This window comes from Acartia tonsa, chromosome 4, assembly GCF_053477335.1.
Source record: "Acartia tonsa isolate MP-2025a chromosome 4, ASM5347733v1, whole genome shotgun sequence".
Taxonomy (NCBI): domain Eukaryota; kingdom Metazoa; phylum Arthropoda; class Copepoda; order Calanoida; family Acartiidae; genus Acartia; species Acartia tonsa.
Genome location: NC_137263.1, coordinates 29,618,704 through 29,641,167, shown reverse-complemented (window position 1 = coordinate 29,641,167; position 22,464 = coordinate 29,618,704). Strand labels below are relative to the sequence as shown.

The 22,464-nt window shown below is 28.7% G+C and overlaps 1 protein-coding gene across 1 annotated transcript; it reads right to left on the bottom strand.

Moving 5' to 3' along the window:
- Positions 1 to 649: 649 nt before the first annotated feature.
- LOC145316686 (growth/differentiation factor 8-like) lies at positions 650 to 18,471 on the bottom strand. Its single transcript, XM_080157368.1, has 9 exons — positions 18,081 to 18,471; positions 14,500 to 14,595; positions 13,895 to 13,993; positions 12,098 to 12,200; positions 4,275 to 4,480; positions 3,698 to 3,771; positions 3,095 to 3,396; positions 2,724 to 2,839; positions 650 to 2,086 (listed from the first exon to the last, which is right to left on the bottom strand). Exons 1-9 carry the CDS (start codon positions 18,114 to 18,116, stop codon positions 2,024 to 2,026), a joined length of 1,095 nt encoding a protein of 364 aa, XP_080013494.1. The 5' UTR covers positions 18,117 to 18,471; the 3' UTR covers positions 650 to 2,023.
- Positions 18,472 to 22,464: the final 3,993 nt, after the last annotated feature.

The window sequence follows — 22,464 nt, the reverse complement described above, 5'->3', positions numbered from 1 at the left end:
TAGATTTTTAGAATTTTGCAGGATACTACAGATAATCTACCCATTTTATAGTTTATTTACATCTTATTCGTTTTCTGGGATTACATTTTAGCAAATAAAATATAAATTTTAGCATTATTTTACGAACATAAGATTATTTAGATTATTTATTTGATAATTTAACACTTTATCACCGGTGAAGGTTCAAATCAATTGTATTTTAGAATACTTTTTTTAAATTTAAAACTTAAAAAATAAACATTTTAGAGCATTACAGACATTTTACGAGGATAAAAACTGTTTTGTAGGCCCCGATTTTCATAGTTTTCATTTTATTTTTCGTGAAAAATTGTCTACATTACGAAACAACACATGTTTTTTCTTCAGCAGATCTCAGAACCTGTTTTAGTCCAGCTACAATAAATTTCAGAAATAAATGATTACTTTAATGCGCAAAATACGCGCAGTGCAGTGGTATATAAGGCTTAGCGTTTCTCGCACTTATGTTTCCAATTTTGTGTGCTTATGTTTCCCCATCAGGCGCTTTATTCTTCGTCTTATTTTATTTTTAGGAGCTAAGCTTCATATGAATGTTGTCATTCTTTTTTGTTTTTTTTTAAAGTACATCTAATCTTTTGACCTATTTTTCAATATATCAACAAAAATATGATTCACTTTACACTTTTATTTGATAAAATATAATTCATAAATGATCAACAAGAAGCACAAATTACAAATCTTTAATATAAATCATCATAACTAATTTCTAGAGATAAAATATTTTATGCTGTTGTAATTTTCATACTTTTAAAATTAGGCCTTAAGCAAAAAATGTAGATAATTGTATACACTAATTAAAATTATAATCTTTTAAATGATAATAAACAGATAAGTTTTTGATTTTGATTAAATTAATTATGATGATCAAGAAAAAATATTTCAAAGATGTATTGTATATTATGATATATGTAAAATATATATATACAAATTACTTATTAAGCTCTGCCGATTAATAAGTATTTTTTATGAGCAGATTTTAAAAATAAAAACTTTTTACTTTAAAAAATTTTTCTTGAAGTCAAATCAATCAAACTTTTAAAATATTCCCAATGGTAAATATGTAATTAATTAATTGATATTTGGTTCTTTTTACACTTTTTGAATTTAGGTACCTTGGCTGAGCAGTAAAAAAAATATAATCATAAAATAAAATAAAACACAATTTATTAAAAATCTCTTTGGAACTCTGAGGCAATTTGTTTTAATGATTACACAAAATTAATTGTTTTCTCTAAATTATAAGTTCATACCCTATAAATAAATTAATATTTTGCTTAAAATAATCTTTTAACATACATTTCATTTAATTTTCAATTATGTAATATGTAAGAAAACTAGTGATTTTAAATTGATGATATTATTAAAACAAGAAATAACACAGCTAAACACACCAGGTTCGTTAACACAATTGCAAAGCATTTTTTTACATTTTGCTTTTAAATGCTAAATATATATTGCTTTGGAATTGATTTTGAAATTGTAGAAAGAGCAAGTTAGGAGATCATATATGTATGTATGTATGTATACTGGATTGTTACACACAAAGTATCCACAATTCAACAAATTAAAATACTTTGTACAGTGCATATCAAATATATATTACCGGGCGTGCACAAGAAATTGTATAAGGGTTGTGTAGTATAGTAACCCACTTAACAAAATAAAAAAGTAAGCTTGTGTTACATAATCCTGTGGTGTACACTTCATAGTTTTCTGTGCACATCCAGCTAATTAAGACTAAATGCATGGTTATTTTTTACATATTGAGCCAAGACAAAAATAAATTTTTTTCTCTCATTTATATATGAAAAAGCAGTAAATGAAATTAAATAGTTTTACTGATTGAACAATAACTAATAAAAGCAACATGCAGTTTTGTCATATTTCAAACATAAATAATAATAATAAAGTATTTACACCCGTAGAACTGAAACATGTTATAATGCCAAAATTAATAAAAACTGAATTTGAAAATGTACGATAATTATGCACACCCACAAGTATCAGCAATCATATCTTCCATGTTTAATTTCTCATAATTCTTATCCTGAATAAAAAAAACATTTTTAATATTATCGTATTAAATAAAGTAGTAAGGTTTTTGTCTGTCTGTTCAGATCTCGCCGACCGCTAAACTGATTGAGTTCGTAATTTTGGAAAGCTTTGTAAAACTTCTGGTATGCTTTTTCATTTTTATTTTGAAATTCAAGTCTTTGGATAGTTTAGTCTTATTTTCTGCCCCCAACCTCCATAGGATGCTAGAGACTCGAACAAAGCCATCAGAAAATTAATATTGTGTCGATTGGTTAAATAAAAAGAGAACTTCTTAATTTTAGCGAATATATTATCCAGTTAAAATAAGCCAATTACAAAAATTTCACGAAAAAATGTTCCTGATCTCCAAAAATCTATGATCTTTAAAGGCTGTTTGCGGCCAAACGATTGAACATTTATGTAATGTTCATAGAAATTTAAAATAATCTTTAATAGCAATCGCCAATTTATCTATCTATAGTTTTCATAAATGCGCGAAAAAAATGTTTAGGCGTTTGGCATTTAACAGCTTTTAAATTTTTTGGAGATAATCGATCCCAGGAACTTTTGTCGCGAGCTGCACCTGATCCAAAATTTATATTCATCTTATTGTTTTCTTGCTGTGATTATATAAAAAAATTATAACGTACCTTATTAATATAAATCATTTGGAAGCCGCTCAATTTATTAGCCGCACAGCAGGGTCTGACCTTCTTGACCGGGTGCATCTGTAGCAGATGAGCTCGCACATTGTCGGCTGGTTCTCCTGTAAAGTAGACACATAATCATTATATAACTAAAGTATCTTGCTTATTACTGGATTTTTAAAAAACAATACTCGCTGAAATGAAACAAGCAATCTGTTGAAATTTTGCACCAAAAAAAAAATATTTCTCTCTCATAGACATCTTTTAGTTATTTCTAAATTTTACTATTTAAGACCGGCTCAAAATTAGTAAACCTTTTTAGAGGTCTTATTTAACACAGGCGCAAACAACTAATTAATTGTAGTAATGTTTACCTGAAGCACAACTGCCATGACAATAATAAGCTTCAAATGAGGGCGGGGTCACAATCCAGTCAAATCCAAAATCCTTGAAATCAATGGTGAGCTCGCCCCTGCAACAGTGCTTAGACTCGTGATCCTTGCTGCACTGTGTGTCAGCGTTCCTGCGCATCCTGTGATGGGCCCGGGACCTGTTGAAGATCAGCTGGAGGTAGGGAGCCAGCTCGGAGTCCAGGCTAGGTACAGACAGGGCCTGGTCTCCGCTCCAGGCCTTCACAACAATACCAGAGTTTTCTCCAGGGTTTCTCAACCAATTCCTGAATTTTTAAAAAATTATTAAATGTTTTTAGTGTTTGTGGTCTCTATTCTGAATCGTCTCCCTCATTGACAATGTCATAATTTTGTTTGGACATTTTCTAATTTTCTTTCAATAAATTTAGGATAAAGACTAATATTGTTCTATTTACATTTTTTACTTTTATATTTCTCAAACAGTCTAAACTCTTCCTTTTCATATGAAAAATATATGTCTACAAAAAAATTCTGATAAGAAAAAAAGAATACATTTCATTTACGGATTAGTAGATATTCTATAATTTATATATAAAATAAACTTACTTGACCAACTTAACGATGTCAATCTTGACGAGACCGCCTCTGTCTTCTTTTAGTCTATATGACACTTCTTTAGCCTAGGATAAAGAATATATTTTATTCTGTAATTTAAAAGAAAATTACATTTTAAAGATATTAATAGGCCAATAAAGCAGGCCCAAATAACTGCTAAAACATTTTTAATTTTAAGCAAAAGTTTGAATCCTATATTTTTATTCCCCGATAAAAATTCTGCCAACTAACGCACCCCTTTCTAAATATTTTGCTTTTAACCCTTTGCTTTTTAATTACAACATAATAAAACTCATTCACGAAGAAGAATCGAATTTCAAATGTTATAACTCTTAAATTTATCCAGGGTTCATCAGCCGTAGTTAAAACCGATTTCCGACATGCTACTGAATGCATGACTGCTTAGCCCTGAATTCACCCCAAAGGTAATTTTTAATAAAATTGAATTGAAATCGATTCGCAAATCTTAAAGTTACTTAATATTTGGTTTTAATGGTCTCTTTTTTGTATATTTTAGTAAAAACAACGGTTGAAAATATTTGAAATAATTTATATTTGATAATCTTACCCTGAACTGCGTAGGTTCTCCGGTCATCTTATCCGTCCCTATGTAGTAGATCTTTACTTTGGCATGTGTGTGTCCGGACGTGGGGGCGGGGGGCAGGTGGATCATCAAGTTAGCCTCGCTTAGGGTTTCTCTGTTATGCTGGATTCTGGTGCTCATGGGGTAGTACAGAGCATCCCAATGACGAGCCTCAATGTCAGGGTTGTCAGCTAAAAATAAATTATTTTTAAATTACAATTTACCAAAAATCTAGTATAAAAACTTTTATTGAATGCTTAAATCTAGTCTTACCATGAATGGAGGGGACATTTAACTGAAAATAATACTGATTCCCAACATTTTATTAACACGTTCTCTCATTCGATGACTTTGGGTATATTTATTAAGTTTTGTTTTTTAGTTGTAACTAGAAGTGTTCAAACTTTCAATTTATAATTTAATGGGGTGTTTTGTTAATCATCAATGCATGCAGTGCAACCAATGAAAACGTCACATTTATTGATTTGTTATCAAAAACTGCTAAAAAATTAATAAAAAAATCACCTAAAATAAGCCTTCTATAATACACATCTGACTATTGATGAAAAATGTGTAAAATCTAGCTAATTTGATTAAAAATCTCAATATTTCCAAACATAAAAGTAATAAAATTTGAGAACTTGGCCTTGATATGATCAACTATAGCCAGGGTTCTCTATTTATAAACAAAATTAATTGGCTTTATTTTGGACGTGGCTTAATACAATCATTTTTATCTTCAGTAAACCGCGAATGTGTCCTAATATTAGCGCAGCCTTTTGTCATCAGGGAGGTGATGTATCGAATCTCGGCACAACCCCGCGTCAAAAGTAAAGCCGTTAAAAGTTGTTCCTACTGCTGCTATGTCCTTAATGGTTAGGGTACGGGAAATACGTTGCCCCAAAACATGCGCAACGCATTACCATGCTCAGGACTAATAGACAAAAGTCATGCAATCAAAGGGTTGGTTGTCTTAAATTGTCCTTGTTGATTGATAAAATTAAACCAGCTTTTTTGCGGCAACGTAGATTTTACTTAATATTTGGATAGGAAAACTAAACTGTAAAGGTATCCTAAGGTATTCCCAGGGGGAATTAAAATTCAATTTTATTAAGTTTGGCGATTTTCAAAGTTGAACTTCAGAATTACATAATATAGGCATGGATAGAGACCCTGAAGCAAGAACAGTGTTTGTGGAGTATCTCCACTCCCCATTTCTTATATTTTGCGGAATAGTGCGTATTTTTATCTTTAAGAACATTTTCATCAGTCAGAAATTAGGAATGAATAAATATCTATAATTATACCTCTCATCCCTGATATTTTCATATATTGTCTGTAATTAACGGATAGCACGTATTATAATTCATTGCGTGTAGTAGAATTGTTCTTTAAATTTTAAACCTAGCATGAGGATTCCTGTAATTATAAGATATCATTTTAAAGCGATGCAACTTTTTTTTTATTATTACCATTACATCCATTATAGACCTGCAATCTTTTTATGTGGATTTTTACATATTAATTCCTTAACTGATTAGGCACATTTTATTTGTTCATTTGTAATATTGTAATGTTGTCTAATTTGTATCGATGGATCTTGCCATCCTTGTTTTTATGAGATACATATATCATTTTAGATATGTCTGACCTGGCTTTAAAAAATGTAAAACATTTATAGCCAAATAAAAAGACCACAAAGAATATTTAAAATTGAAATTTTCACTACTATGATTTACTGCCTAGAATCAAAATTAGATCCAATCGTACTGAGTTCTTAGAAAAGAAATAAAAAATTTTATTTCTTAAGAATTTTTTTCGTTGTAAAAGAAAAAACGGAAAAATTGCAGATTTTCTTCTTTTTAGTTTTATTTTGGTCTAATCATGGTGCTAAATGATGCATTTTTAGGTTTTAATTCGTAGCTTTTGTGTTTTCTTGCAAAATTCAAAAATGTGGGTCAAAATGTGCAATTTGAAAGTACAGAATGTGCGAAAATATTTCGCAAATTTTACTATAACTTTATATACAAAAAAAATACATAATTTATCTTAATTAGAAAAGTAAAATGCTTTTATTGAACTAATGATAAAATACTTTTATATTGGTATAGAGCTAAGAAAAAAATTATTGTTTATTTTTTAGATTAACCCAATACAATTTTTGATAATTACCATTTGTATAAAAATTCGAATTATTTTAATAAGATCAAATTTCGAATTTTACCAACCGTTATTTTCAAAATGTAGGTTAATGTATTAAGCTGATGTAAAATTTTTAAAAAGTTAGCTTCTATTTTTATACAATATATGTATAATGTATGTACAATGTACATATTTGTGTATTTGACCTGATTAAAAATGCAAACAGTAAAGTAGCTCCGAAATTTCAAATATTTTTGGGGGTTAACATTTTAATTTTGAAAAACCACAACAATTCAAAATAAATATTTAAGAAAGGATTATTTGATAAGAATATTAAGCTTAAGTTACTTTACACTAAGATAAACATAGTCTTAAAAGTTTGTATACAATGGTTTTGAAAAGAAAATACAAAACAATGAGAAAAAGCTTAAAATTGTTGAATATTCCTGTGTAATTTAAACAAGTTATCATCAAAATCTTTTTAAAAACACAATTTTGCGTAAAGGACATACACATCAAGTTCAAATGTATCTTATTGGTGTTTTTAAGTTTTGAGATGAACTCTTAAGTAATTTATAAACTCATGCTTTATGAAAAAATGAAAAATATTTTTTAAAAGGATAATTTGTCCCAGAAATGAAAGTACAATCTTTACAGAGTTTTTTGTTCCTATAAAAATATAATAAACATTACTGTTTACAAATCTTTACACGTTCGAAATGAAGAATTAATTGAAGAAGCCTAATTTAGGAATAGATTGATAGACTAATACAACCTAAACACAGAACGCCTCACCGTTAAAAAGGTGGCAAGGAAAGTGTAGCAGCAATGTTTAGTAATTGAATTGATACATTGTATATTGTTACTATGTGGTATGTACCCCCAGGCAAAACACAATATTATCTCAACAACTTGCCAAACATAAAAACGGCCCTTGTATATATTAACAATATACAAAATTTGCGACAAATTGCAAAGGTTTTTGCAAAGTGGCCTTGGGTTTAGGATAGTTAAATTCTTCTATCTTAAAATCAAAATTTGTTTAGATAATGAAATGTTAAGCCTACAATCATAAAAGGATTAAAATAATGAAGATATTTGAACAAGGTTAAAAAAGTAACAAATATATAAAGACTTTTAAAGTAAGATTGTATTATGTAACCTAGATTCTATTATAGTACTTAATTGATTGTATTTAGAGTTGAGCTGGAGAGAGAGAGAGAGTGTAAAGTATTGGTGCATAGTCGCCCCTATTGTCAAACTGTCTAAAAATGTCGTATGGGAAACTACCCTAAATGTGCAATTCAGTGAGTGGAGATTAATGTGCCCAATTCTATTATTATACCAACACTTTTAACCTCCAGAAGTTGCATGTTTGACTCTCTCTTTCTGTGTGTGTGTCTGTGTGCTTTTGCTTGAGATGTGTGGTTGTGTGTGTAAGGAAATTTTGTGTTTGTAAGTTTATTTGTCACGTAACAAAAGGCAGTTGGGTTATAATAGCTAATGGGTTGTGTGTGTGTGTGTGTGTGTGTGTGTATTGTATAAGTGTATTTGTAATGTATTTATGTGTATTTGGGAAAAAAATTGCAGGATTTTGTGTAAATTTAGACAGTGATCAGACGGTTAGCTAGACACTATGTACCTAGACACGGGCCAGACATTTTAAACTAGACCCAAAACCAGACTTTGGTCTTCAAATATCCATTATTTTGAAATATAAAAAAAGTTTATGTATTCCAAGAAATCACAATATGAGTGTGTAAATCTTCTTAACCCCTCTCAGACCCCCCCCCCTTTGTTAGGCACCCTTCCCTTAGGCTTGCACTCTTTTTTTCTGTAAATGTATAGTTTGACTTTTCACAAGGTTCAACTTTTTTATGGGCCAAATCTAAAACAGCAATAAATCAGAATAATAGTTTGAAAACCATTTTCTATGTATCTATATAACTTTAATGTGCAATGTTAAATTTGGAGAAAGAAATAATGCGATTATTCCCAATGTACATAAATTATCCTTAACTGAATAAAGGTTTTTCAAGCCATCACAGGCATTTATATAATATATATTATATGTAATATAGATGGGTAAAACATATAAATCTCTAATATAAAGTTCATTGACCTTACCCATGTGGAAGATCGGGTTAAGTAAGTAGCAATAATGTCATAGTAATCAGAAAAAATATTTTCATATTTTACAAAAAACATTTTTTTACGAGTAAGAGTCTTAAAAACGTATGTATAGGTACATCTATAGCAAGTAGGTAAGTAAACCTAATAAGATAGTCATACCTAATTTTCGTGTCATTTTTAAAATTGTTTCTATCTTAGGTGTGAGTTAATTTTTTGACCCAATTACAAAATCCTTACCATTAGAATAAAATGTCTTATCTGTATATTTGCTTTATGAGATTGATCTGTTAAAATTCGAGACGACATTTTTATTGAATGGCCACATGGCTGGGTGCAAAAAAAGTTAATTTGAATTTTTCTCGTAAATTAATAAGAAAAAAATTACTACATTAAATCAAACATATTGAAATTGTTGAAAAAGATGTAATTCTATAGCTAGCATATAATATGATGATGATGTAAGTGTTGGTTTAAATTTGCGTGGGAGCTATAAAAATTGGAAGGAAGGGGGCGAAAATAAGGTAATATATACACTTTTAACCTTGGCGATGTAAACATGAGAAATTAATAAAAATGTATGAATAGGTAACATTTTAGTTCAATGACCTCACAGAAACAACTCTTTTTTTCTTGTTTTCCTAAATTTGATTCCTTTCCGTTTACTGGTTGTAAAATGTAAACTTACCAAAATAACAAATTTATTTTATGTTTTCATAGATTTTTAATAAGAATTTAACTTGACTTAAAATTAACATAAAATATTCATGTTTCATTAGATTTTAACGGCCTTGATTAAAAAAGCTGATTTACAAGTTTTAGGGTGAATTTAGTAATTTATTTACATAGCCTATATTTAAGATAAATATTAATTTGTGAATTATTTAATTAAATGCACTGCTGATTATGATTATACACATGGGTTTGTTAATATTAATTGCTTGCTTACATCTCAATTTTGAAAATGCACTGAGGCTGGTAATTTAATCTTGATTTATTTCTGCAAGTTGGATATAATAAAACCTTTTATGCAGACATTAAAAATCATATTTTTGCAAAAAAAAATATTTTCTCTGCATCATGGTAGCTATTTTATTGTACATGGAAACAAAATTTTCTATATAAAAAGATATACCTATAGTTCAAATTATGTGTGTCTACCTAAAAAATCTCATACTTAAGTTAGAGGTGCCCAGTTTGATTAGAGCTCTTTGCAGGCACTAGAAATATTTTTCTCGTATTCATTCGAATCCGGTGGATAGGAACCGGTTCTCATCCAAACAAAAACTATGTCTAGCATCGTATTATATCCAGCTTTCTACGAATATAAAAATGTACAATCATAAGATTAAAACCAGTTTTAATCTCATAAATGTACATTCTATATCCGCGGAAAGCCGTTTATAATACGATGCGAGAAATAACTATTATCATCCAAAAACTAATAACAGGGTATAGGGTTTCGGTGGTTCAAAAATATTTTAGTGAAAGCACCATAATTGGGGGTAAACATCAATTGATGACTATTGTCTTCTCACTGATATCAAGCGACATAATTGTATATTTATGAAAGATTTAAAAGTTATCTAAATCAGGCGTTGCGCATCCCAATTAGTAACTTAATAAGTAATGTACAGCAAAGCAGTCTTAATAAGCATTATTAGAAGTAATAAAAATCTTCATTTTATTCCTCGGTAGAAAAACTGGTAACACAATGATTTATACTAGATGATTAATCAGACACAAAAATCCGTCAAACTTTAAATGGAATTCATAGCAGACGAAAATTTTGCTGATATTTAGTTAGTTATTCTTATAGTTGTATAGTTCTTTCGTATAGTTGTTCCTATTGGCCCAATTAAGTGATTGATTATCTAATCTTGCTACATCTATTGGTGCCCATTTATTAGTTGGTTGTTGTATTTTGTGAATACTTTCACTTATACATTAATTGCTTCTTTACCATAATGAACCAAGCAACAAGACAATTTACCCTTGTCCGTCTTTCTTACTTCTAAATCTTGTATATGAACTTGAAAATGAGTCCATCTATCTAATGGTGATTAACCTATTTTATAAAAAATATCGAATAGAATTTAATAATTACTAAAGATTTTTTCGACTTCTGCTAAAATCAATCTTCTTTCTTTTGCAATAAAACTATGAAAAAATAACATTTACATATATTATAAACATCTCTGAAAATATAAGTGCTTGTTTTCTTGCTTTTTTTTAAAAAAAGGTAAGAAGAAAAGGAGAAAGTAAAAGTTAAAAAAAAAGAATCAATGTGAACAAATTTTGACAAAATTGGGGACAATGTATTTAAGGTCTCGAGATAAATGATTTTTGTTTGTGAAGGCTATACTAATTTACAGGGATAAGACATGGATAAGACAATGGACCACATATTATTCTAGATATCAAATGATGATACGCCAAAATAACTCTTAAGTGGATTAAATTATTCGTTGAAAAGTTTGAACATTACTCAGTCGCCCTCCACTCTCAATCTTTGCAAAATAAAAAGCCGTAGCCGCCAAATCATAATTAGGCCGCAATGACAAGCCAACCAATAAAAAAAAGCTTTCTAAAAAAGCATTTTAATAGGCCTAATATATGTACAAATATTTTATTTTACTTTCTCTTACCTTTTGTTAATTTATTTTTTGCAACTTTTAAAAATGCCACACATAATATACGACGCGTCGTGTCGTCGGTATTCTTAAAAGGGAAAGTGGACGTAACTCATCCATAATGGAGGGCGTTTCTTTAAAGAAAATTGGGGATAGGCTTTATTTAACTTTTTAGATATTGGCAACCTAATTGGGCCTATTTGTGTTGTACATATATACTTGTGACTTTCAAGTAAATTTCAAACCAAAACTAAATATTAAGGAAAATTTAAAATCTACAAAAGAATACATATTAATACTTATAAAAGAAAATAAAAATAATAAGCATGTATACTAAAAAGTGTTTTGAATATTTGCAAATTTTTACTGTTGGCGTAAAGTATATAAATTGTTTGTTAAGTATATTTTACTAGCTGATGGCAAGGTTATGTAAAGCATGTGTGGACAAAAACTTTGTAATTTGTGTTACCATGTCATCAAATGGTTTCACTGTATTTTACACTTCTCGTTACACAGCTACTCTATATCTTGTATTTTTATACATTTACAAATATAAAGAAAGGGAAAAGTTTTGAGATTTTATTGAAAATACCCTCAAAAAATATATATATTATTTTATCCATAAAAAAAATTCTTTTAAATTTTTTATTTATATTATTGTCCTTATTCAATTGAAGTTACTTATGATCTTATTCTCGTCTTATCAAATAAAGGCTAACTTTTCCTTCAGTCAAAAAAAAACAGTTCCTTTTTACTGTTTGACACTTATAGTTTGTACCAACCAATCAGTATCCAAAGTTTCTAAGCCAACGTATGAGAGATTGTGTAAATTTGAGTTTCCTTCCTTGGAGAGGGACAATCATACAGATGCACTGATTTTGAATTAAATTGAAATAAACTTACTTTTTGTTGGGAGAACTGTGATTTCATCAGGTTGGAGTTGATCATCCTGTGTGTAATAATATTGCTGGTCGTTCATCATCTCATCAGCGTTGTTCCGTTCCATCTAAATATTTGGCAAAATTAAAAAATAAAATCACAATTTCACTTTGATAACCTACAAATTTAACAGATAAACTTTATTAATTGCATGGAGTTTAGTCCATAATCATAATTAACCAAGAAAATATTTTATTAATTGATTTTCATTCCAAAAATAGGACGCGACAGAAAATAAACTCCATTCAAAGTAAAAAAATCGATGTAAAGTTTTTTGAAGATTTGTCATAAATATCAGGGTTTAATAGTCATAGAAAACAGAAATGAGTGATTAGCACTTAAATAGGTATAGAAAAACTATTATTTATGTGTCTTAGAGATCACATTCGACAGAAAAGATTAAATGCTACATTTATTTGTAAAACGTATATAAAAGGCTTAGAAAAAATATAATTTGTAAAATTTACCGATACGCACTAACTAAAATTCTAAAAATTACGCAATTGATTTTATAGGGGAGGAAATAATTTATGCTAATTTTAACTACAACAAAAAATTGAAGTATTAGAGGAGATTTTTATAATATTCATATATAATATGATTTTAAAAATAATTTTAAATCTAAAGCGGCAAATTTTAAGAAATTATTAGCGACAAACAATCTTACTTTCTTTAAAATAAAAAGTAGAATTAAGATAACAAAAGTATAAACTTATTCTTTTCATAGTTCATATGAAAAATACATTTTTTTTTTGATTTTGGATTGTCACCTAAAAAAAGTTCTTTACTTTGCATTTACAGAAAATTGAAGTCTATTCAGTTTGATGTTCATTGTATAAGCAAGGATCCTGATAATGCATAACTTCTAAAGTTCATTGGCAATGTTGAAAAAAACTTGGAGGGGTCCCAAGTTGAGAGGGGATGTAAGATAAGACGTAGTTGCCATGGCCTCAGTCAAGGTGCTGGGTGCAAGGGTGCTATTCAGGTGTCTACTTTCAATAGTAATCTTCCATTATTGAAATATGATTTTATTTTCCATTGTTTTCAGTTAATGCAATTATCTATTCTTTAAAGATACATATTTACATTTATAGAGGGGCCAAAAAAGGTACAAACTGCAAAAAAATATGAAATGCTATACTTGAATTTGGTAATTTGAAGTTTTTTTTTAATATCAGGATGCCAGGAAGTTGAGTTATACTATCATTTGCGTTATAAACATTAGGTAGGAAGGGATGAATGGTAGAAACATTGGAATTTAAAAAAAATTTCATTAAAAAATTGTGAATTTTCGACAAGATTAAGTATAACAAATCCATTTTGTTTGAATAAAATAATTCTAAATTAAAGTAAAAATATGAATGGTACACTATGTATCTAAATAAATAAAAGTTAAATTACTAATAACTAATTCTTAAAACAAAAATTAATGATGATATTGTAATTCAATAATTAATTTTTAACAAGACCTTCCAAGAAAAATTCCATGAATAAAATCATATTTATTATTTATGTTTTTTTTAGTGTGGTTGTAACAAGACGTACAATGAGAAAATCAAAAGAGGTAACCCTAAATTTCCCAATTTCTTTTATGAAAGGGTTTTACATTCGCATTGCATTTGGCACGCAAATTCTTTAATCAAACTTTATACATATTCAAAAGCTTACCACAGAAAAATTAGTATAAAAATTATCAAAATACAAGTTAAAAGCTGAAATATAAAGAAGAATAAAAAGTAAAAACAAAACAATATTGTGTACCTTGTGAATGAGAGATTTCACCACCCTACTGGATTTTAAATTTTCTATTCCCGTTATATTCGGAGGAGAATCATAGCCCAGCCGCCTCAAAATCTCGGCCTAAATATGTAAAAATAATATATTAATAAAGATATTTTGTATGTTACTACTATATTCCTATAATTACACCCTGACTATATAGTTACTATACTCCTATATCTATACCCTGACTATAGTTACTATACTCGTACATCTACACCCTGACTATAGTTACTATACTCCTATAACTATACCCTGACTATAGTTACTATACTCCTATATCTACACCCTGACTATAGTTACTATACTCCTATATCTACACCCTGACTATTGTTACTATACTCGTACATCTACACCCTGACTATAGTTACTATACTCCTATATCTACACCCTGACTATAGTTACTACACTCCTATATCTACACCCTGACTATCGTTACTATACTCCTATATCTACACCCTGACTATAGTTACTACACTCCTATATCTACACCCTGACTATCGTTACTATACTCCTATATCTACACCCTGACTATTGTTACTATACATCTATACTCCTGTATCTAGTATCTACACCCTGACCAATACCTTGATAGCATTTTTTCTGTACTCCTTAATTTGCTCCCTGTTGACACACATAGGACAATCAGCCTGAGTTCTGCTTACAACTGACATCAGAAAAATCTAAAAATTAAATTCTTTTTTTAATGTTTGAAAAAAAAAGAAGTTCTTGACCAAAAATCATAAGCAGCTTATTACCATGCAATTGAACTTCTAAGGACTTCCAGACCAAAGCAATGCTATGAAATCAAAAAGTCAAAAATGAAACTTATCTAGAAATGACTGAAATTAGGTCTTACTGGTGAATCAAGTCCTTAACTTTATGAAATAAAATAAAATTATTATAAAGCATTGCATCAAAACTAAGAATAATACTATTAAAAAGTTTAAAAATTTAATTTGGATATTAAAAATATATGATAAAAAAGTTTTAGATTATTTAATACAATTTTGCATAACTAAATGCGAATTGAATTTTTTTAAAATTCATCAATAAGTTAAACTTATTTGATTTTTAGTAACAATATTTTTTCCTGTTTTTATTACATATTTGATATTAAGCTGCACTGACTGAATTAACAACTATAAATCTTCCTAGAAAAGTAGATACCAATCTGTTAGATTATTATAGAGACATATAAAAACAGAGAATGGTCTATGTCCAACTACTTATCTATGATTTATCTAATAAACATATCAAGAATAATAAACGATTTATGAATGCTTTATCTATATATTGTAATCTTTATAAATATTTGTATTTTCAAGATATAAAAGACCTTCTTCTAGATTTAAATATTTTTAAGAAATAATAAAACTTTACATCAATCCTTTATGAGTAGGAAGATTTTGTAGAACTTTCAAGAAAATGAGTTGTACCAATGTTGAAATGAATTGCATATTATTCAAATTAACTTCATCTTTTATTCTTAGATTTTACTCTCTTAAGGTGGAATATGTTGGAGGAGGTTGGTAGGGGGAAAATATTAGAATCAAGTCAAGGTTTATAATTGTTAATTCTAAAATTTGACATACTTTTCAAGCCAACCTTACTCTGCTAAACTAGAGGATAGTATGCTGAATTGCAGAAATCTTTTATTCCTTTTAGTTCTTTACTTTGTAGAACCTTAATTTAGGTCACGTAAATTAATATTTAATACCTATATGAGATTGCATCCAGTTAAAAAAAATGTTTGGTTAAATTGGTTTTGTTTAGGTTGGTTATAATTATTTAGCCCCAACTGGCTTAGATATCTTAGAAATCTAGGTTTAAGGTTTAACTTGTGCAAATTTGTGAAATCCTATTTAGGTGTAATTCCAATAAAACTATGAAACTAAGATAAGTGTTAAATATCTAGTATTCTTATTCGGAAGATTTCAGAAGACAGATTTACCTATGGGGAAATAGAAAAATAGGTATACCTTAAAGTTTTATATGATTCAAACTATTTCTGATATAAAACATACTAGAGTTGGCTCGATATAATTATCTCCCTATTGGCTAGTTTTCTATATGCATATCTATTTCTCAATAAATCTATTTTCCTCACCCGGCATTACTATCTAAAAGAAAGTAAATATTTAATAATTTAAATGATTTTTTAAAGATTTTTTAAATTATATTTTATTCTTTACATTACCATCACCAAAGGGTTAATGATGATGATTACAATTTTAGTTTAATATTTGAACACACAAAATGTCGCCACAATCGAATTCTTTTAAAACATAGTTTTCTTAAATTTATCATATTATAAATTTAAATTTTCTTTTTTATGATTAGAAATTAAATACATCAATATAAGGTAAATAGCAACATGAAATGAAAAAAATGAATTTATTTTTAATAAAGTAAAATAATGGGTCTTATCGTTCTGGGCAATGAGAGTTTATTATGGATTATTGGAGCACTATGAGTTTTAATCATATATTTCTTGGAAAACTTGAGCTCGTTTATAGACATTTATTTCCTATATAGATCTGACATGGATCTTGAAGCAATTAAGCAGGCCGTTTTGTACATGTTAAAAATTGGAAGATTTCATTAAATAAAAGTAATCGCAAATATACTTAGTAAATAACAAACCATACAATAAAACATTTAATTTTTCAAGAAAAAAAACGAACAATTTAAAAAGTACAAAATAAAAGAAGGCGATATCCTCTGTAATATCACATTAACAAAATGACGTATTTTTATGCATATTTTAGTTTACATTAGGTTTAGTAAAGGTTAGAATATAACCCGCTGGTATAGTAACCTATAGGCATGTGGCTACGCAGAGCAAGAGACCCTCGCATATGTTTTTTTACAATTTTCAAAGAAGGGTGGGATTGATTTTTTGGGGATAGAAAAGTTTTAAGTAAAAATCAAATAGGTATACCTTCCCTCTTTTACAGGATTCTACCTATAATTGAATAGGTCACCTAGAATTAGGTCAACCGTCACAAAATTTAATAAAAAATCTAATTAAATACTTTCTAACTTAGAAAAATGTTATAATATTTGTAACACTATAAAGGCCATATGTATGAAAGGTGTACTTTTTTCTAATTTAACTTTTGAAATCATTAAAGAACTGTAGAAAAATCTTCTCGATATAATTTACTGCTTTCAAGGTGACAAAATATTATTCTTGAATAATGAATGTAATAAGAAATTTTAATAAATGAATATTATCTATTTAGAGCAAACAAAAGTAAGTCTGTATCTGAAGTTTATATCAAATATAAATTCGATAAATTTTTTTAATAACCGTAGATAAATCCTATTAAAATAATTAGCGGCTACGCCACAAGCATCTAGAGGCTCTGTATTCAAAAAAAGTCAAAGAGAGGCAAAATAACCTTAAACTATAACAATACTTGTGTGGATCTTGACAAAATTAGAAAACCCAATCAGTTCAGTATTTATTGGGATCCTAAGCTTCAGACAAAAAAACCTTACTACTATATCCTATTTAAATGATGAAGTAAAATAATTTTAACGGCACAAAAAAATGATTGACTTTAACTATGTGAAATATCTACATATTTTTAATAAACGCTGTATAAAAATTATTAAAATTTGGGCTGCTAATTTGTAATTGAATTGTTTTAATGTTCTTTTCATGATAGAATTTAGAATATTACCATAGGTAGTAAAGGTTATAATTATCTTAGCATCTCGAAACAAAACAATAACAGTCCTTAAAATGGAAACTCTTCTTCAAAAATAAGAAATGATTATGTAATTTATTTCATAATCAAATATCCCTAAAAGATAACGTACAACATTAGGACCATATAAGCAGTTTTATCCATGAAGAACCATTTAGAATTTAGCAAGGAAAAAATGCAAAAAGTAGTGAAAAGCCACAAGATTTTTAGCTAAATATAGCTTAATTTTTGTCATAATGTTTATTATAGATCTATTCTTTGTATAAATCGAACCGAAAATTAATTTTATTATTAGAGCAACACTTGAAAGATTCAGAAAAATCGACATAATAAAATATAACAAAACTATTTTATAAAATTTATACTCAACACCTTTTTTAACTAGTAAAATTAAGCTTGTATCCTAAAACAGAAATTTATAATCACTATTAAGAAAGGTGAAATCTTACCAGTGGGATACTGATGTAAATAACTGTTGAAACCATGTTGATAATTTTAAAAATAATTACAAAGATAGAATTTGATGTGTTTAACTTGAGGCTAGGTCCGCATGTAACTCAAAAGTTCTCTTTCCAGGCCATTTATAGTTTTGTAGAAATTGGGCTACCACTTGAGCCTTTTTAGCGCCGAATTCGATACCTCTCCACCAATCATAGAGTTCTCTTAATAGGGGCTCTCAAAATACCTTTTTTGAAGAGGAAGTGGGGTAGATTTAAGACAGGGGATGGGAAAGGGTGGGGTAGAGGGGTGGGTTGGATGGGTTAAGGACTATTGTGTGGCTTATTTAGAGATATTTTCATAGGAAATGAAAAAGGGTTGAAAAAAGCCAAAATTTGAAAACACTTAACACTACACATAAGGTAGAATACTTTTTTTTGAAGCGCATTCAAATTTTCGTACATTTTTTGCAACCAAGAAGATTATTTTTTAGTCTGTCATTTTCTACTAAATTTAAATCATAAAATTGAAATGTTTCAAAGAAATTATAACTTACCTTTTTATAACTTTTAGTAGATTGGTCAAAGTCCTTTTAGGACTTAATAAACTATCATTCTTCAGATTTAAAATAAGAAAAAACTTCATCCTATAGCCTGTTATATTTACTTTCTTTTTCAAACCACAAATAAAAAGATATCATCTCGTTCCTATGTAATATTTTGCAATATTGTTACATGATTATTTATGTCGGAATTATTAGGAGAAGCCCGACCACGTGTGTTATAAACTGTCAAGTCTACAGCAAAATTATTACAAATCAATCAAAAGATATCAATTGTCTAATATTATTTTAAACGTATAAATTGATTGACTCGTAAATTAAATATTTGTCCCTTGATTTACTGTTTCAAAATATAAAGTACCATTTTGGATATGATTGACACACAAGATGTGTTCTGTTAAACCTAGCCTCCCTCAATAGGTTATACTGACATTGAAAAGATTTGCATCCATTTATCTAATTCTACAGACGTCATGTTCTAGATTTCTAAAATATTTGAAAAACTCTAATCCTATTAATAAAGAGTAAGTTTGTTTCTAGCTTAAAGTTGTGTTAACAACTTTAACCAATTGAGTACTCCTTTTTTGGAAGGCTTTACATGGGGTCAAGGATTGTTTTGAATTATGTTGCTTATAAATTTTAGTATTTTGATTACATTTTGTGCTTTTCTTACCCTTTCTAACACAAAAAATCAAATTGTTCAAATTTTTCAGGCTTAATATTGGTCGTAGGCCTTCAGGAGAAATTTTTCTGTTTGATTATAGGGAGGGAGCGAGGGGACATTGGGCCGTAAATTGTGCTGGTACTCACAGTATGATATACACGTTCAGTCATTTGTTGGCTAAAATATTGATTTTAGTGGTTAACCTTTTCCGACCATAATTTCTATGTACAGAAGGGGATTTTTTTTATCATAGTTAGGAAGTACAACAATTTATCGTTCATTATCGTGTGCATTCAGATTTTCTTCGCATCAGGGACTAGGAATGTGATTCAGACAAACAATTATAAGTAAAAATTTCCCCTCAACCATTTCCCTTTATTTCTCCCCCATTTTTGCCCACTTCCCTTCAGTTTTACTCTAACTCTACGCCAAGAAAATATTTAATTTTCGGAAATTTCAAATGGAATCAATTGGCTGAATAGATTCCAGATTCCATATTCGCACTAATATTACATTTCCGTCTTAAGTTTAGAACAAAATGATTAAGGCAGTGCAGTGGCAAAAATGTTTTATAAGTGTCATTATAGTAATTATGAATTAAAAGAAAAGTGTTTTTGAAAGAATAGCTTTACCCCCCCCCCAAAAAAAAAAAATAGCTAAAATAACATTTATAAACAAAAGGGTCTTGGCCCATTCAGGTGTTGGATTTCTTTTTTAAAAGAAAAATTACCATAACGACGTTGGATTATAACTTATGATCAAAATAATCATTTTATTGAGGGCGGCTTTATGCGTTGACCTGGAAAAAACATTAGGGGTTGAATCAAAGGGGGGAGGATGAAATAAGGTTAAAAAATAATAAAAATTAATTTGAATATGTAGGACAAAACTAATTTATATTTGAAAGAAGAGAAAATACACATTTATAATACTTGAGATAAAGGAGTAGGTAAATGATGAAAATTAAAAAAACTAAAGTTTCTATTCATAAGAGAAAATGTGTGATATTTCTAAAAAAAATATTTAGATAGAGCATCTGAAGAAAAAAATATTTTATCTCTCTCTTTTCTGTCAATTGCAACCGAATTTTTATTTTACTCTAAGGGTGGCTTTGACTGAGGTTGGTTAAAAGTAGCTTTGAAAGAAGGTGGCTTACAAAACGTTTTGTGGCTGAGACTGGCTTAGGCTGATGAGCGATGGCTGCAGTTGAGGCTTAACGGTTGATAATGTCAGCCGTAAGGTTAAACTCGGCTGCAAATTGCAAAAGCTATAAATTCTCTGTATTTTGAACATATTTACTTTTCTGTACATGAATGTGTATTACCTAACCACTACCCATCTCAAACTAACACTACCCCTTCCCTTCTTGTGTTCAATCGTTACCGTTAAAAAAAGTTTTTAGTAAAATGTAGACAAGCCTATGAACCGCAGCCACAAAAGAGATTAGGTTTTAAAAATTATTAGAACAGCACAAATTTAAAAGTGAAACCTCTCTAATTTCTATTAAATTTACCCCTTTGAATACAATTCAATAATTTGTTTATTCTCTTTTATTTATGATAGCTTATTATAACACACAAACTCGTCATCATTTGCAGTCCTAAAAATAGTTAAAGCCCTTGTGGGAAGCTAAAAATTTGCAGATAATAAACTTTGAAAAAATGTGTGAACACCTCCTTCTTTACACATTTGCATTTTAGGCCACGTTTAAAAAAATTGTTTGGTATATTGTTGTAACTAGATTCCTTAACAACAGTAAATGGGAAAAAAATATTTAGAGCATAAAAATGAGTATTTTCGGAGGTTTCATTTTTTAAGAGGGGTGGGGGGAAGTTTAAGAAAAATAAAGACATTCGAAACAGTACAAGAAGTCTTAATAATAAATTATTTTATTTTCTGCTATAATTCCTTTTTTAATTTTTTTATTGGTCTGCTTTTACCACTTATAGATATTTAGCCCTAGTTTGAAAAATCAAATAAAAATGAAAACTAAAAGATGCTCATGATAAATAAAAATTTAAGAGACGTAATAAAATTATTAGGTACTGTACACTTAAGGAGTAGTTACCCAATAGGAAGATTTAAATTTTTATATGCATTATTTTGATCTACTATTGTCCAATGTTTCAAAAAAAAAGAAAATGGGGAGTCAAATTCAACGCTATTTTAAAACTAAGATCTTGAGGTTTTCTAATTTGTATTTCTTAAGAAGACATTTCTACATCTCTATTAGATATTATTTCATATGAAATTGGTTATTAAAAAAAATTGAACTCTAATAGATATATTTTCAGGGAGTAAGGGAGGGGACAATGGATCGAATATTCAATTTTTAGGAGTCTCAGACTTTGGGTACTGGCTTAAAGGGAATGTGCAAGAATTTAGCAGTTTCTGACTAACTTTGGGTACTAGCGCACAAAATGCCACTAACTTGTTTGTTAGTTTTTAATATTGCAGACAAGTATCAATAAACTTAATTTGTTATGATGTGGCTGGTATTAACCATTTTTTTCTCTCCAGAAAATATCATTTCATAGATAAAAACTTTATTGTTAACCCCTCCCTTACTCTCTGTATATTTTATTAAAGATAATTATTAAATAAACGTTTGTTATTTAAGTTTTCATATATTTTTACATTTTGTACTTTGGTATTAACATAAAATAAGTATTAGTACAGAGTGTAAATTAAATATTGCATTCAGTAAAGTATGAATCATTCATAAGTGAAATTGTTTGTAGGTGACTGAGAAATAATGTCATTGAAGGATTTATATCTTATTTGTCAGAAGAGAAGATACTCTATAATTAAATGTCTGTCTGTACACTAGTCCGCCTATCTGTACGCCGAGGGGGGAAATATGACATTTAATTTGGATTGCTGATTTTGTTTTAAACATACCTTTATCTTCTCAACTCACTTGGTCCGTTGTTCTGTCAGTTATGCTACAAGAATAGAAATAATAAAACAAATATAAATAAATTTTTGCTTGATTTGTGCCAACTGAAAATCTGCTTTTTATCCGTTTGTCTTTCCAGGATTATTTTGTGCTTCGTTACTTATGGATGTTGTCATTTTTTGTTAATACTAATTAAAGGTATGAAAGTTTGGATCATGAAAAAAAACGATGTAGCTGGTTTCGTCGTATTTTCACAGTAGCTTTTTATAG